The sequence below is a fragment of the Macrobrachium nipponense genome, chromosome 41, assembly GCF_015104395.2.
Source record: "Macrobrachium nipponense isolate FS-2020 chromosome 41, ASM1510439v2, whole genome shotgun sequence".
Classification (NCBI taxonomy): domain Eukaryota; kingdom Metazoa; phylum Arthropoda; class Malacostraca; order Decapoda; family Palaemonidae; genus Macrobrachium; species Macrobrachium nipponense.
The window spans coordinates 49115079-49130480 of record NC_061102.1 but is presented as its reverse complement, the minus strand read 5'-3'; the positions used below and the strand labels follow the sequence as shown (position 1 = coordinate 49130480).

General features: G+C 37.2%; 1 protein-coding gene across 1 annotated transcript in view; it reads right to left on the bottom strand.

The window, feature by feature from the left end:
- The window catches only part of LOC135212750 (uncharacterized), a 74953-nt gene that overhangs the window by 14734 nt on the left and 44817 nt on the right, over positions 1–15402 (bottom strand). Inside the window, exons 10-15 of the mRNA XM_064246477.1 lie at positions 12953–13110; positions 12471–12544; positions 11060–11170; positions 7032–7207; positions 4002–4072; positions 859–995 (exon numbers count right to left, since the gene is read on the bottom strand). Of these exons, the coding sequence (XP_064102547.1) occupies positions 859–995; positions 4002–4072; positions 7032–7207; positions 11060–11170; positions 12471–12544; positions 12953–13110 (727 nt within the window). The remainder of the gene's footprint in view (positions 1–858; positions 996–4001; positions 4073–7031; positions 7208–11059; positions 11171–12470; positions 12545–12952; positions 13111–15402) is intronic.

Below are 15402 nucleotides of genomic sequence, written 5' to 3'. Positions count from 1 at the left end.
GAAGCAAAAAAATCTTCATCTTAGCTTTCGTAACTTAGATTTTTCGTACGTTGGGACTTTCGTATGTCGAGGTTCCACTGTACTTATATTAAATGGCAAAGTCAACTAATGCCCAACTCTTCATATAATACAAGTATATAAGGATACTTTGGTAACTGAACTACACTGGTTTTGCATTTATCATCTGGTGATTTATAGTTTTATTATTGCAATGATGACTATCGTAATTTACTTAGCCGAGCTTCAGATGATATGGAACCATAGAGTTTTGAAAGAAAGGTGTATGAAATGTGACAAAAGTAGATGAAATAAAAATCCCAGAATCCAATTCCTGTCTGTAAGGCAGTTGTTCACAGAGAATACTGATCACTGCATTGAGTCACAAATAAGTTTATGGTTGAAAAATTACTTCTGCAACTCTGGTATCCTGATTAAAGCATAAAAACATAATGTGGATTATCCCTAACATTCACCCGTCTCCTACTATTGAGGCCAAAACTTTATTTTCAACCATACTCTACTTTCTGGTACTTTTTTCTTTAACATATAAAGCCTCAATAAATTTGGCATCATGACAGCACTCTTTCTGCTATAGGACTGAAATAATTTTTACTAAATATGCAATAATAGCTGCAAGATGAGTAGTTGTCATAATAAAAATATGGTTTATGTTATGGAGAAAGATATTTCTTTTTTGTACATTCGTAAAACTTCTCCTTTTACATGACAAAATCTGTTAATGCAGAATGTTTTATGCAATATTCTATAGCTCATATTGACTTTCTTGTCACACAGAGCTATCAATGTATTCCAACAGGTAGATATGTACAATGAGACTCATTTCAAGACAACACATACCTGCATCTGGTGTCACTGGGAGTGTTACATTCACACAAGCAGATGATGAATCTTTGACAATTGATAATGCACAACCCCTGAAGTCAAAACGGAGGCCTACAGGTTTGCCACTTCCATAGGATGAAACAATGTAGATCCTGGAAAGAGGATGTATTTATTTCGACTCATACAATTTACTGGCATTTTCAATATCCAAAGTATGGCAAGAGTGACACCTAGGAAAGCTGTGAATCATATTTTTGCAGTATGTAGTTTCATAGAAGTTTCTTACAGAAATATTTTTCCAAAATAATAACACCACCACATTTAGAGTACCTATTTCTGTTACTGCTACGTTATTCAATACAAAATATCCAAGTTAATGACACTACACACTGCTTAATCCTGCTAGGATGAATAAACCTTCAATATAAATAAAGAGCACCTGGATTACACCAATGGTCTTTGAAACATTGTAACTGCATTTACATATGTAACAATTGCTGGAAGTATTCATTTCTTAGCAACTCTTCATGCTAAAACTTGGGAAAATAATACCCAGAAACGGAGCGCCCTTAGACGCTCCCTGGTAATTGAATTTTGCCCATTACTAAATTTGTCAGTACCTTCCCTTGCTAAGCCTCTTCAAAGTACTTAACTTAATCTTTTTATGACTCACTGCCCAAGGAACTGTTTCCTCACACAGAAACCTGCCATCTCAGTGCCCACGTGCATAGCCTAGAGCAGGATTAAAATGGGAATCACACTCCTCAGCCAGGACACCTGAATTGCTTGGGGCTATGGACACTGGTAGAAATCCAAGGTCTAATAAGAATGACCCCGGGTCAGTGAAGGCAGTTGAGAGCAGACCAGCAACTGATTTGGCACCAAGCCACCAGGCTAACCTTACCCTCAAGCCAAGGCTCACCTTTTGTCTGACCCAGTGCTTGCTATCCTGAGTATGACCTCAATGTACCAGTGCCCCACTGAAAGTCCATTTATTCTACAACAGAGCAAATTCCCTTAAGGAACTAAGGTACTGTACAGTGAATTGTGTTTGGTCTCAGTTATCTTGTACCACTTCACTTCATTTTCCACTTCCTCTTGCATCATACTAGACCTCGAATCTTGTCGGTAATCATTCACCAGTATTCAGAAAAATTAACTGAACTTACGTGATGTCAATCCCTCGAGCCTTCACAATTCCCTTTGCAATAACTGACTGTGTGTAGGCTTACTCAGTGATCGTGTTCCCTTCTCCATACATTTCAGAAAGGGTGTGTGAAACGCTGTATAATAAAACATCTGTATCTGCTGTGCCCTATGGCCATCAATCAAGCCTTCAAGCTCATTATATTTATGTCTAATTGTTAACTGTGTGGCAGTCTAGTTATTTAATTCTGTTTCATATCACTTGAGAGGGGCCAAGAGCCCAGAGTATATGGCTCCTTGTAATTTATTCTTTTGATTCCTGTAAATACATGTAATTAATTCAGACTCAGAATTTCTCTCCTGAGACCTTCCTCTTGACTGAAATCTCTCTTAACATACTACTTTCTTACTATATGATTGTTGGTCTCCAGTCAGAAGAACCAATGCCAAAGAAGAGGTAAGAGACCAAGCAACACTTATAACACAATATGTATATTACTGTACTATTTTAATATTCATTTACGACAAGGGAGGCATCATCCTTAAACATTTTGTAGAATATGGAATGAGGAAACAAAACATTGATATTAACGAACTGGAAGTTACAGTTAAGGCAGAAAAGAAAGGTGACCTGACTAAATGCTGTTGAAAGACATTGATAAAATGTTTGGAGATGAATAGAAGGTTTTGGCAAGGGCAAGCATAGCATTGATCAGATGCTGTGTGAAGACACCTTGTGCACGATCTTGTGCAATCCAAAAGATGTGGAAGGCCTAGACTTACTTGGATGAGAACTGTAACACAGGAGGCTGGAGTTGAGAGGAGGATAAGACTAATGAAAGACATGATTGTCATAATGCAAAGGAAAGACACGGGTGTCAGAATTCCACAAAGACCCTTTGCAGCGCACAACCTTTTAGGCGATGATGATGCTGCTCTCCACAGCAGCTCAAAGAGGCAATGTTCATATTGAGTTAAGCTATCCCTTCTACCTGAGTATTTACTAATCTTCTAGTTGGCTTTCTATTGGTTGCATATATTTATATTAGGAGAACTTTCATTCTGTTCAAGAGTTACAATTTTATTTCTATCCATATTTATATTCTAGTTTACACTATTTCATGGCTGTTCTGTAACAGTAGTATTTATTTTATCTACAGGTTTCTCAGGTGCTCTACACATTTATAATCATGTGTAGTTTGCACACCCATTTAAATAAGTAATTGTATATAAAGTAATCAAAAGTGTCTACATATTAAAAATTAATGTGAAGCATTATAAAAATTCGTATTTCCAATGTACAGTAAATATCAAATATGACTGGTTATGAGATTACACAGTATTTAGGAAGACAAGCAGTTTTCGATTAGTACGTGAATTTTATTTATAAATTTTTACTGCTTACTCTTAATGATTCTGTTACACACACACTTACGTATATGTAAATGAATGCTCATACATGTCAATAGTGCAATATATGTGCTTAGTTATACATACTGTTCTTTTGTGTGTGAAATACCGGTGTATTTAGAACTTATTCCATTGTTACAGCTAATCCTGATAATCTCTTAGGCCCATGGGTTTAATTATTAACTTCATGCCATTCAAGGAAGTTCAAAGATGTGAACTTCCTTGAATGGCATGAAGTTAATAATTAGACCCATGGGCCTAAGAGATTATCAGGATTAGCTGCAACACTGGAATAAGTTCTAAATACACCAGTATTTCACACACAAAAGAACAGTATGTATAACTAAGCACATATATTGCACTATTGAAATGTATGGGCATTCATTTACATGTACATAAGTGTGTGTGTAACAGAATCATTAAGAGTAAGCAGTAAAAATTTATAAATAAAATTCACATACTAATCAAAAATGACACAGAACATGAATAGTGTTTATGGACCATTCCTAATAATTCTTATAGATATCTTTGTCTAAATGAAATTATTCCTGGAAATTAGAATCAATACATTAACTGTCTGCATATGTAATTATTAAACATACCTGAAGTATCTACCAGTGAGAGTCTTGTTGAACACAACTTCTGTCAGCCCAGTCACATTAGGCAACGTCACCTGTGAAAATAAAATTGTAAATGCAATAAACTAAATTTTTAAGAGAAATTTGGTTTTTTCCTAAGCATACAAAACAGCCTTTTATACAAGAATGTCCTTTCAGTGTGCACTGGATATGGTAACTGAACTTCCAAATAAGGTCATGACTGATGGCTATGAGGGCGAGTGGGAAAATACCCTGTCACTCACCAGCTGTCACCAAGCACTTTTCCTTCAGGCTTTGGGACAGATCTTGGTGGTTGTGATGGGAGTATGGTAAATGGCTTTGGGTTTGTAGACCTAAGGAGAATCCAAATTATTTTCAAAATTTTGGTGCTTGTCTCCACAAATCATTAACCATCGTATGTTATATAGGAGACCTACTCCTTAGATGGAAGGCCGTCTCTGACAACTAACTGGAACTGAACCCACCTGAACTTGCCATGCTCCCAGTTGCAAAAATGAGCAGAGGATGCAATGACTCTTGTAACATCCTCCTTCTCGTGGCACATAGGATGACAGCAGTAGGGCTCTGGGCCTGAGTGAAGGTATATAAAAGCCTTACTCAAGTAACGAAAGGACAGGACAACTCTGATATCCCCTTAAGGGAATCAAGTTTGGAGGCAGCTAATTCTGACCACACCAACTGGTAACAGAGGGAGATGCATCTCATAGACAGTTCCATAAGACTGGCTGCTTAAAGCATAATTGCCTGTATGTAGCTTGTCCTAGCAAATAATACTTTGACCTAGATGGTGCTCTAGGAAGGAATGGATGAAAGGGAGTCCAGTCACTTTGCCTTCCTACCCCAGACTTAAACTAAGGGAAAGCACTCAGGTAAGATGCTTGTTTGTCCAAACCAAACTGAGTGCCTTCACAACTTGTGAGCAATTACCAAGGCTCACAGGAAAAGAAAATTTAAAAAAGAGTCCACGGACTTGTCAACATCCCTCAGGTAGAATGAGTTAAAGACTGTTTACTACATTAGACACTTGCCCTTACTAAATGGAAAATAGAAAAGTTCCAATGAAATGCTATGGACGGTCCAACACCTTTGACTTCTTGGGCTCTTGCATGAGTGATGTGAATGACATCCTCCTTGGAAGAGTCATAAGCTCCCCTCCCAGTAACTAACCTTTGAAGTCTCAGAGGGAAGGGTGAAAGAACTTGAAAATCTCCCATCAAGAACTTCCAAGTTGTTACTAACCTCTGAAGTCTCGAAGTTGTTACTAACCTCTGAAGTCTCGGAGGTAAGGGTCAAAGAACTTGAAAATCTGCCATCACAAACTTCCAAGTTCTGAGTCTTTGCTTAAAACTTAGGAACCACAGGAAAAGAGGGAGACCCCAACCTTCCAAAGACCAGACAAGTTGTCAAAGTAACTCCCTAAAAAGCTTTGCCCAAGACTAAGCTAGCAGAGTGGGCTCTTAGTCAAAGGCTTCACCTAATGCCTCAAAGACAGCTGTGTTAAGTTGTGGAGGGCAGGGTCACATTCCACTCAAGAAAATAAAGCTCTCAAGCAGGAGCAAGATTGCTCAAATCTCCCAATATACATATATAACTTTCCAAAGAACATTCAAGCTCTTCAGAAATCCTGGCCTACAGCAGAGTTAAAGCCACATGGGAGCAATATGGTAGAGTCTGACAGGAGTTCATTTCAGCAAAGGTGAATGAGGAAGCCCACACCCTACCAAAAGCAATCCAAAAAAAAAAGACCCCTCCTTAGCAGAGTCAGCAGCTCTGGATGCAACATAAACACAAAACCACAATGAGCAGCCAGAATTATCCCAAATCCATGATCAAACTGTTGATCTTTCAAAAAAAACATGTTGCATGGCAGAACCTAAACTTCCAAATTGTCCCAGAGTTATTGGAATGCGACTTTCATCACCCCATTAGGCAACTGGAATGGGAGAACAGAATCCTGAAAGGTTTCTGTTCTGCTTGGAAGCAAAGTCAAGTACTGAAGAACCAGGGTTCAAACAGTTTCCTTACCAGCATGGGTACACAAGAAAAACTGCAATGAAATCCCTGCAAGTATTTCCCAGTAGAGGAACTATCAAAAGTAAAGCCAAACTTGCTAGCTGTAGTAAGGAGGAAGTGATAGGCTACACCTGAAGGCTGCAAAAGGGAGGAGGGAAGAGATAGGCTAAAACTTTACGACTACCTCTTTTTCCAAAAAACCTCCCAGCAGCAGTAAAATTCTTTTTTAAAATGGCAACAATGGTGAAATTGAAAGAACCATAAAATATTACACAGTTAGGATAAAAGAAGAAGAAAAAAAAGCAGAAGATGATGGTTCCATACTAACACCCTTCAGACCTAAAAAAGATATTTCTCAAAAATAAAAAATAAATAGTAAAACGATTGCAAAAAATAAAAAACTCAAATAAAAACAAGTTTAAGTAAACAGTCATGAGAGATGTCTAAAAAAATACATCATCCGGAATAGTACTTAAAAGAACATTCATTAACTATAAGGAGTTCTCAGGACATAAACTGCAACACGAATTATTTTAGTTTAGCATGTCTCTCTTAGCAATAGCTGTCACCCTTTCCTTCCAGACATCCTTACATTATTCATACTGATTTTCATAAGATAAAATTTTGTCAAAGTCAAAATATATAAGGCAGTCCCCGGGTTACAACGGGTTCGGCTTACGACGTTCCGAGGTTAAGGCGCTTTTCAATTATATTCATCAGAAATTATTTCCAGGGCTACGACGCCTCCAATGACACCAAAAATGCAAAATAATCATTATTTAATGGTTTTTTTTATGAAAAATGCAATAAGAATGCAGCTTACATAGTTTTCAATGTTTCCAAAGCATTAAAACTAAGGCTTTCTTAGGATTTTTGATGATGTTCCGGCTTACAACGATTTTCGGGTTACAACGCGTCTCAAGAACGGAACCCCCGTCGTAACCTGGGGACTGCCTAATGAAAGTCAAGATTTCTTGTAGTATATGTTCTTGTCCTTACACTGACATAATCCTCCCAATCTGAACCATCAGTCGAAGCTGCTATGTTCAGTTCCTTCACTCTGAGAAAATCCACAGGGCTTTTACTTAAGATCTTTGTAATTACATAAAGGTTAACAAGGTCCACCCCTAAGTACTCCCTGTTGCCAGAATATCTAGGAACCCACGGAGTCATACCTAAAAAGAGAAAAAGAAAATGATTACAAAATGTTAACATCAAAGAGAGACTGATGAGTGAGAGCCATTAAAGTTAAGTGGATCAGACAAACATCATTTATGTGTCATTTTTCACACCCCAAACTGTATAAGTGTTAAAAAAAATGCATGGTTGCAAGTTTTTACTTAATGTTTATAACAATTAAAAGAAGGCAAGCACAGGAAAATAAAGAGTTAAACTTTTCAAAACTCTTTGAACTGAACAAAAGAATGATAAGCTCCAAAACTCAAAAATGATAAAAGCATTAAGAATCTAGTGAAAACTTCCAGGTAATCATTTCCATAAAACAATAAATAATGGTGCCAGTAAATGTTATAACAGATATACGTGGACTTCTATGTATGAAAATTACAGAATATGACAAACTGGCTGTAAGATAAAAAAAAACAACAACAGTGGAATTGTCTCTCCTGAGACCTTCCTCTTGACTGAAATCTCTCTTAACATACATCTTTCTTACTATATGATTGTTAGTCTCCAGTTAGATGAAGCAATGCCAAAGCAGAGGTATCCTAGACGGTATCAAGACAACTGCCCCTGGGACAACTGCCCCCGGGAAAATTGCCCTCGTAGGACTACTGCCCCCGGGAAAATTGCCCCCGTAAAACCACTGGATAATTGCCCCTGACAAAATTAAAAAATAATTGTAGCTATTTCTGGAATTTATTACCATATACTTAATTACTTTATAGTAATTTCCTGAGTAACTATTTAAGAAAAAAATTCTTCATAGAAAAATGGTAGTAAATACGAACAATTAATGTTTTATCATTATTAATAAAAATACAGGATTTAAAAAGATAACATTATATACTAAAATTTGTACATAGATAAGTTGCAAAATTATTAAAAAAGGATTTAAAAACTAGAATTTTAAATTGTGGGCTATGTATCTCAAAAATTCCATTACATTGCGGTTCTCAAAGTCTTGCACAATGTTTGCTATTCTTATGCTAAAATCCTGATAGCGTTTCCGCTGTGCCTGTTCTCTCTTCAACACCCCCAGAAATTTCCATATATTTGGATGAAATGACGTAACACTTGCTTGCATATGGTTATGCCAGCCCTCTAAGGCGTTGTTTGTTAGAGATAAATCTTCAACAACACGAGTTTACATACTCCACATGCTTACAGGGAAACGTGGCTGTCTCCTTGTATGTCGACGTCTTCTGCCGATATATGTATCCTCAAAATAATCTATTATAGCATCAGCCTCAGGTGGCAACGTCTCTTGTAGTTTCTCAAACGCTTCAGTAACTTTTTCTGGGGGAACAAACGCTAAAGCAAGAATCATACGTATTTGCAGGGAAAAATCGGCGTCGATTTGGAGACCTTCATTTTGCACTTTACGGTATATGCTTTGAGATAAGTAGTAAAAACATCCTTTAACGGTTACGTTGGGGAAGATCTCTTCAATAGCACTCCCAGCAGCTTGTTCAAAGTCTATTAGGAAGGTCTTGGGATTAAGTCTAGGGTTTATAGTGAGGAGTTGTTTTTAGATATCTTCATATGTTGCTTGTTGTTTATTTGGTAGCAGAACATACACACACGGAATAACTCTTTCAGAAGTTAAGCAATGCATAGTGTACAATTGGTAAAATAACTCGGGTACAATCTTAAAGGTACCGTCTCCAAACCAATTATCTGATTTCTCCAGAAGGCTAATGTTTGTTGGTGTTGAAAATAAAAGGAGACGCTGCTCAATCAATCCACTATCATAAAGAAGAAAATCTTCACCACTAGAAGATTTCTTGTACTCGGAAGGAATGACCATGTCTGATAGGCTTGATGGGATGGGATGAGGAGCACCAGCAGCTTGTTTGTAGCGCCTTATTGCACGACGAATATGTCTCACCGGTGGTAGTTGAGTTGCAGCACCACTTGATATCGACTCAACTGTTTGGGAAATTATTTGCTGTGCAGTCTCTTCGGTAGCAATAGATTTCGCCTTTATTTCCTGTTGTACTAACAAGACTTCACGGCGGGGTTGGTCAACAGCATGGGTGTGATCATTTACATGGGCAACTACTTCATTTTCACAAACTTTTATTTTCGGTTTACAGTTATTATGGCGGCGTTTTTCACATTCATAAGATGTAACATTATTTGCCAATTCCTTCTGCTTCACATAGATGTATCCTTCGTAAATAAGCTTCATTTTTCCACGTTCACTACGGACGAACTCCATGACGGGTGATGTTACTTCTTATATTTCTAAATAGACACTGGATCCTTCTTACTTTTTTTTTGTAAACATTTGTTTGACTATACAGTTGGCGATAACTTTCGGAAATTAACTATAACTCGTACGACCGATTACCTAATTAGGAAATAACTACATAAATGGTAATAAATTTAGGAAATAGATACAATTATTTCTTAAATGACCAATTATGTAATTAGGAAGAATATCTTCATAAATAGTTACTAAAAAGTAATTACGTGAATGGCAATAAATTCCGAAGCATTTGCCCAGAGGGCAGTGGTTTTACGGGGGCAATTTTCCCGGGGGCAGTTGTCGGGGGGCAATTGTCCTGGGGGCAGTTGTCCTAGATCCATCATAGACTTTATTACAGGGGAGAGAGAGAGAGAGAGAGAGAGAGAGAGAGAGAGAGAGAGAGAGAGAGAGAGAGAGAGAGAGAGAGAGAGAGAGAGATAATTGAATTCAAATTCTTGTAACTAGTATTATACCGCTTTTGTAAGATTTGGTCATATAAAGTGATGGTAATATTCCAGGGAGTGAGAGAGAATCAAGACATGAATTCAAATTCTTGTAACTACCGTATATTTCGGCGTATAAGTCGACCCCCCAATTCTGAGTAAATTTTTATGATTTTAACTAATATCGGGTATATTAGTCGACCTATAAAATGTGAGGCCAACCGTCCGCTCAAAATAAGCAGCAGGGTAAAACGTATCATATAAAATAACCTGAATGTTATTACGGTACATATGTTGCTCTACTTACCATAAGAAATACAGGTAATATTAGTATTATACCGCTTTTGTAAGATTTGGTCATATAAAGTGATGGTAATATTCCAGGGAGTGAGAGAGAATCAAGACATGAATTCAAATTCTTGTAACTATGGTACTCCTGCACTTATACCAATTTTGTAAAGATCTGGTCACATAAAGCAATGCTACTATTCCAGAGAGAGAGAGAGAGAGAGAGAGAGAGAGAGAGAGAGAGAGAGAGAGAGAGAGAGAGAGAGAGAGAGAGAATATAAAATTTCACCAAATAATACATAGTTATGTTTTTGGTATATATTTTATCTTTTAGAGCAATAACACATTATTCTTTGAAGTAAAACATGAAAAAACTTAAGAATTTAAAATACCATGGTATGACTTATTAATAATTTCTTCATTTATATATTTCATATTTGATAGTAAAGAGATTTCTTAATTATATAGAAAAAAAAACAGAATTATATGGAAAAACCCGAATGCTATTTTACGAGGGAAAATTATAAGGTTAAAAACACATTTTCCTTCAGTAACACAATTTCCCTATTAAGAAAATTTGTGCCTATGAAAATATTTTTATTCCTTGGACACTCCAATGAAAAAGAGGCTATGACAATACTTGGAGTTGACGAACGAAGTCTACAAAACATTCAATTTCACATCTATGATCAGTTTGTGTGTATGGTATTTTCACGTTGCATGAAACCAGTGGGTTATTCCGCTATGATTAGAGATGGTGTGCAAATGACCTGTCTAATACAGTAGTTCTCGTTAGTGGATATGCATCAAGAAGGCAATAAGACATTCTTGATCGCTCAAAAAAATGGAACACTGACACTTACTTGTAACCCTAGCAAAATAAGGTGGAAAACTGCTGTTCAAGACAGATGAGGCAGAGAACAGACAATCAGGGAATATAGTTGAGTTACTGAGAAGTATGTCATCAGCGCACACTGGAAACAAAGCTCAATTTTAGCCATAGTAGTTAATATATATAAAACCCAATAATTCACCGAGTGTTCTCTGTACTGATTAACAGACCACCGTAAGATAAGATTCGTCTCTGGATACTTGAATTCTGCGCTTCTTTTACGCAATAAAATTTTTAAAAAACGGTATCCTATGAAAGTGTGGCCTATCTCTTTTATTTACAATGTCATGATAGGGAGAGCTTGGACATGCAAATATTCCAGTTATGTATACAATATATGTAGATTAAAATTTGCTATAAACTAAGCTTTATTTTTTTACTGAATCAGATATTTCCAGCATTTAATATCAACACTGCTTTTGACAAATTTTAATTCACTACACTTTGATAACAAAAATGAAAGCAACAGACAGGAAGAAATATTCAACCAAAAATAAAAAATCTCAATTCTTTTTACAATCCACAAATTTACATTATAAATGTGAGTAAGCAGAATATTTATTCAAATTACTACTATTTCAGATTTTGAGAATCCACATAAATTTCAGCATAAGAGAGTTTGGACATTTCTTGTCCGAAGGCAAGTGAGCATAACACCAACATGAATATTAGATAATAAATAAAAAATAGTTGATAAATTCTTGTACTCCTAATCTTAATTAAAATTACACAAACTGTATACCGACATGTCCTGGGATCCATAAATGGAAATTCTGTCTTATGCTTTAAAGCAGAGGTTCTTAACAGGGCATGTCCATACCTGGGACTTGATCTTAGGATATTTGTAAATATTTTATTTTGATGTGTCAATGTATACATAGGCACATTTTGTAAATAAATAACTATATAAACTATAAATGCTTTTGATTTTCTTGTATGTTCTATTCCTAGCTATTCATACCTAAAGTATGTACTATTAAACTAAGAACAAAAGTTATATTGTTAATAAATGGAACTGAAGAGGGCTTAAGCAAAGGGGGTATAGAACTATATTGGGCAATTCATTGGGGTCTGGGTCATCAAAAGGCTAAGACCCTTGGTTTTAAAGACATTTTTGAGCTTAATAAGTTTCTGACACCACTTAAATTTATCTGAAATTTCAAAGTGTTACGAAAATTCTCAGCCACTATATCTATTAAATCCAATGAACATCCTTGTCGATGCTAAGCAATATCTTATTTATTTATAGAAATGAATGAGTACTAAAGGTATAAATAAGCTTTCCTTGGACAAAACATAAATGTTAAAGGCTTGAACAAAGGATTCCAAAACTCTTCCAGCACACCCAACAGTAGTAGTTCTAACTTCAGATGGGTACTAACTTGGACTATCAATGGTGACTCTAATATGATTGATCACTGGAGGTAATCGACCAACATCGTTGTCTGGGAAACGCCTGGAAAAATGGTAAGTTGAGTTCTTCAGTGTGGTTTAATTAGAATTCATCTTTATACCTCTAAATGTATGTCAAGTGCCTGTACATATTATAACATGAAGTTAGTTTTTATTTTTTGCCTTTTAAGTAAGGATGTAAGCTAAATGAGGAAAGTACTACCAAGGCAATTATCTTGAGACAAAAGATCAGGGATGATAATGAATTTTTAAATTATGGAACTACTAGTATGAACATAATTTGTCCTGATTACTACAAAGTAATATTTTCATTAAGTGCTCAAGGAACAAGCATTAAAAGCCCTAGTGACCTGGAACAACTTATTTAGATCTTATAGTAAAAATGCAGAAAATTATAAAAAGAAATATTCATTTATACAAAAATTTTAACAGAGTACTTCTCTCAACTAACTCATATCCCTCGACGTTGAAGCGCTGAGCAAGTTTGGTCGTAATGACGTATGGGATTGTCAAGTCGTACGTGCGCAAACCAAAATGCCTGTTGTTATCTGGGTTTACCTTGAAATAATATGACACCACAGACGTATCAAAGAACCGAATTGGACCAAACTGAAAACATAGATTTACATTGTCAAAAATTGATAAAACACTTGCATTTCTATATTCGGATATGGCTAGTAACATTAAGAAATGGATATTATTTCAACCCATAAATGCAATGAATATTTTCTATTAATCAAACTCATCTGTATAAATTTAAATATTATTTCTGGGTTCGACCTCTGTCGCCCGGTGAAAAGTTCCTGTAGCTCACTTTTCTAAGTATAAATAGATCCTAAATATACCAGAGAAAAAGCTAGCATGGTATGCTGAAGTTACTACCCTCAGCGCGAACACCCAAAGGGCGTCGGTATAAAGTATAAGGGCGAGTGGAAGCCACTACTCACATGTCTTCTGCCAATTAGAGGATTCCTTTCCAAAGTCCCTCCCACGGCAAGAGCCGTTACAAAGGCTAGAGCCGTTACAAAGGCTAGAGCCGTTACAAAAGCTACTCCCCTTACCTTCCTCTCGCTCTTGCTACTACTACTACTACTACCTGCGTGCAATCTTCATTCCTGTAATTAGCTTTTGTGTGTGCACACATGTTTAGCAGCTCCCGTGGAATTTCGTTTAACTTAGTGATGTTGTAAGCAGGTTGAGACATACTCAGGACCAGTTGATTCCTTTAATGTACATGAGTTGATTACAGATCAAGGGATGAGCGGGAACTGACTTGTCTTTTCCCGAACCCCGTGCAAAGAGATACACATAACAGGGAAAACATATCGTACCTCAAATGGAACATTCCTACACCTCCCCTTTAAGATCAAAGCTCCCCATTCAAAGCAAACATAGTATATTTAAAACATAAGTATAGATTTCTCCTTTTAGTTGCAAAAATAATAAAACTGGTAAAGGTAGTAACATATGAAGTAAAGGGAATTCAGCTATAATAAAGATAGTCCTTCGGACACAGCGCTGGAACATACATAAATGGTAAACATGACAAGAGGAACACTTATTAAACCCAAATAATCAGGATTAAAGTATATGCACAAAACTTGACATGTTTTAGGGGATATTTTATTAAACCACCAACTAAAAACTGAATTACTCTGTTTAGGGGATATTTATTAAACACAAAACTAAATGAATTACTCTGTAATATAATCATCGTGCCATTGCGGGGGACGACGTACCCTAGTGCTACTTCTTTCCTGGGTGGGTACTGGGCCAGCCTCCCCCGAGGCGGTGGGAGTAGGTTCTCCCTCAGGTGGTGTGGGTGGTAGGGATCTCAAATGCTTGCGATTTCTTGTCGAAATTCTTCCACTCCCGTCTAACCTTATGCGATATTGGCGGTATCTATTCTTTTCAATAACCACCCCGCTTCTATTCCAGGCTCGTGTAGTCACATCCTGGATAGCTACCCTCTCCCCTATTTGTAGGGGGGAAAGATCCTTGGCTTTCTCATTATACTTGGATGATATTCGTTGTTCAACAACGCTTCTTTCCCTCTCTCTTGCGGACAAGGTTTCCGACCAATGCTCGGTGACGAAATGATAACTTTTTAACATTGGCACCGAATCTCGAAGTTGGCGACCCATGGCCAGCTGTGCAGGAGACTTATCTATACCACGTAATGGTGTATTTCTATACTGCAATATCGCCTGAGCTACCTTGTCATTGTCTAGCCCTCCATCAGGTAGAGTATTGCCCATTAATGTTCGTTTGGCGGTGCGCACAGCAGCTTCTGCCCGCCCGTTGGACTGGGGGTAGTGAGCAGACGACACTCTCATAGATACCCCCCACTTACCAAGAAATGTCTCATTTCCATGCTCGTTAGATTCGTGCCCTCGTCCACTGATATTTCTTCAGGTGCTCCCCACTGCATAAAATATCTTCTAAAAACTGGGATCAATCTCGCGGATGTAGTTCCGTTAGCGAAGAAATAAATTTCCATCCATCCAGTCAGTCGATCGGCGTAGACCATATACTGCCTCCCTGCTACTTGAAATAAATCTGCAACAGTTCTCTGAAACGGATATTCGGGAGGGGGAGTGTATATAATACTTTCCCTTTGTTGCGAAGGTGCCGCAACGTTGCAATCATGACACTGTGCCCTATAATTTGCCAAGTCATCCCTCAATCCCAGGCCAATAACTGCCTGTCGTGCTCTTCTGATCATGGAGTCAGTTGATTGATGACCTGAATGTAAATTGGTTGCAATGCGTAAACGTAGTGCCTCCGGAACTACCAGACGAACATGCCCCTCGTCATATGCATATGTGACTAATCCTTCAATGACACTCAGCCTATCACGTACATTGAAAAAGGTTTTAGGCAGGGCTCCACTTGAGACCT